The sequence below is a fragment of the Contarinia nasturtii genome, unplaced genomic scaffold (genome assembly GCF_009176525.2).
Source record: "Contarinia nasturtii isolate CC-2019 unplaced genomic scaffold, AAFC_CNas_1.1 Cnas_scaffold_2417, whole genome shotgun sequence".
Classification (NCBI taxonomy): Eukaryota; Metazoa; Arthropoda; class Insecta; order Diptera; family Cecidomyiidae; genus Contarinia; species Contarinia nasturtii.
In genome coordinates this window covers 1-2,028 of record NW_022199738.1, presented here as the reverse complement: position 1 = coordinate 2,028, position 2,028 = coordinate 1, and the positions used below count along the sequence as shown (strand labels likewise).

General features: G+C 45.6%; 1 protein-coding gene across 1 annotated transcript; it reads right to left on the bottom strand.

Moving 5' to 3' along the window:
- Positions 1-16: 16 nt before the first annotated feature.
- On the bottom strand, positions 17-1,957 carry LOC116348419 (linear gramicidin synthase subunit C-like; the record flags this gene model as incomplete). The annotated part of the gene is made up of 1 exon (XM_031779412.1): positions 17-1,957. A coding segment is annotated over exon 1 (1,941 nt), but the record flags the coding sequence as incomplete, so codon positions are not given.
- Between the last annotated feature and the right edge of the window lie 71 nt (positions 1,958-2,028).

Below are 2,028 nucleotides of genomic sequence, written 5' to 3'. Positions count from 1 at the left end.
TGCGTCCCAAATATACTAGATTTCCATCAGGTAGATAGCGTGCCAGATCACCAGTGCGATACATTCTTGCTGTTGGATGTTCACTAAATGGATCGGGAAGAAAACGTTCGGCGGTAAGTTTGGGTCGATTGAGATAGCCTCGAGCCACGCCAGCTCCACCAATATACAATTCTCCTTGTGCTCCCAGTGGCACCGGTTCACCTTGTGAATCCAGCAGGTAAATACGTATATTTGATAATGGACGACCGATTGGTATTAAATGACTGGAGAAGTCCACCGGGCATGACCAGGTGGTAGCCCATATTGTCGTTTCGGTAGGTCCATATACATTGAAAATAGGAGTGTGAATAATCGCACTTTTTAGCAAAGATAGCGGAGGTGTTTCGCCACCCAATATCAAAGCCTTCAAACCCATTACGCTGTTTAATTTTTGAGTATTCCGGAACAGAGCTGGTGTTAAATGGGCGTGAGTAATTTTCGCAGCCTCTATATAACCAAGCAAATCAGTGTCCGTCTGGCGCACTTCTTCGATCGGCAAACAAAGACAGGCTCCACTAGTGAGAGCTAATACGATGTCAACAATGCTAGCATCAAAAGCGTACGAAGCAAACATCATAATTCGACTCTCTGAACTTACTCTTAAGGGCGATGATACAGTACAGGCCAAATTGTATACAGTTTGATGTTCAACCATCACTCCCTTCGGTGTTCCAGTCGAGCCGGAAGTGTGAATAATATACGCTAGGCTTGAAGGAGTTAATCCCAAATTCACCGAGTTTGGATTATCAACAGAAAAGCCACCAGGTGACGCCGAATCCAAATCAATCACTGGAACATGATGATCTTCAAGTGCCTCTTGTCCAGTTGCATCTGCCAACAAATACAATGGATCAGCGTCCTCCAAAATATTTTTAAGCCGTTGACTCGAGTAGACCGGATCAAGCGGCACATAAGCGCCACCAGATTTTAGAATGCCCAATATAGCTATGATCATTTTTGTGCTGCGTTTAACACAAAGTGCGATGCGATCATCTGGCTTAACTCCTCGTGTGATTAAATGATGAGCCAATCGGTTAGCTTGTGCATTGAGTTCTGCATAGCTCAGTGTCTCGCGGTTACATTCCACCGCTATGGCCTGTCCATTACGCTCCACTTGTGCCTCAAATAACTCATGTAAATAACGAACAGCCGAATAGTTGACTGTCGTCTCGTTCCAACTATGCAAAAGCATAGTGCGTTCCTCTGGTGGTATTACTGTCAATTTCCGCACCGATTTCTCTGGCTTGTTTTTTAATGCATTGCAAAGTGTGACAAGAGCCTGTTGCATATAACCACAAATCCGTTCCGCTGATATTGGCGGCAATACTCTGGCTGTTAGGCCCAGCGCATCGCTGTCGTCATCCACCGATAGAGTTATTGGATAATTGGTTCGCTCCTCAGTGCCCAGGAATGTAACCCCTTCTGTCGACGTTGCGGACTCCGTGCTCGGCTGATTATGACGATAATTCAATAGTGCATTAAAAAGTGGCAAAGTTGCTGGTACTCCGCTACAACTCTGCGCCAACGCAAGCGATGCATGCTCATGTTCTAGCAATGCACTCAAACGTGAGTGAGTATGACGTACGGCGCTATCTACTGATCTCTCATCGATATCCAGCCTAATGGGTAGCGTGTTGATCAATAGCCCCATTGTAGTGTTATTCTCTCCGGAATGTAAACGACCGAATAGTACAGTGCTGAAGACAACTGTATTGCTTCCACTGGCTTTAGCAAGTACTTGTGCCCAAGCCAAATGACAAAGGCTGGCTAAGCTTACATGTAAATGACGTGCATGCTCCCGTAACTGATGATTAAGCTCATGCGGTAATTTCATATGTGTTTCATCGATCGCAGCCCCATCGCCATGAACGTCGCTTAGGCCAAATGGAAGGGTTGGTGAATCAACGTCAGCAAGCATTTCTTCAAAGAACTTAGTATGTTCGGCTTGATTAACTCCCAAACGAGCTTGAGCCACTACATGCCGGTATG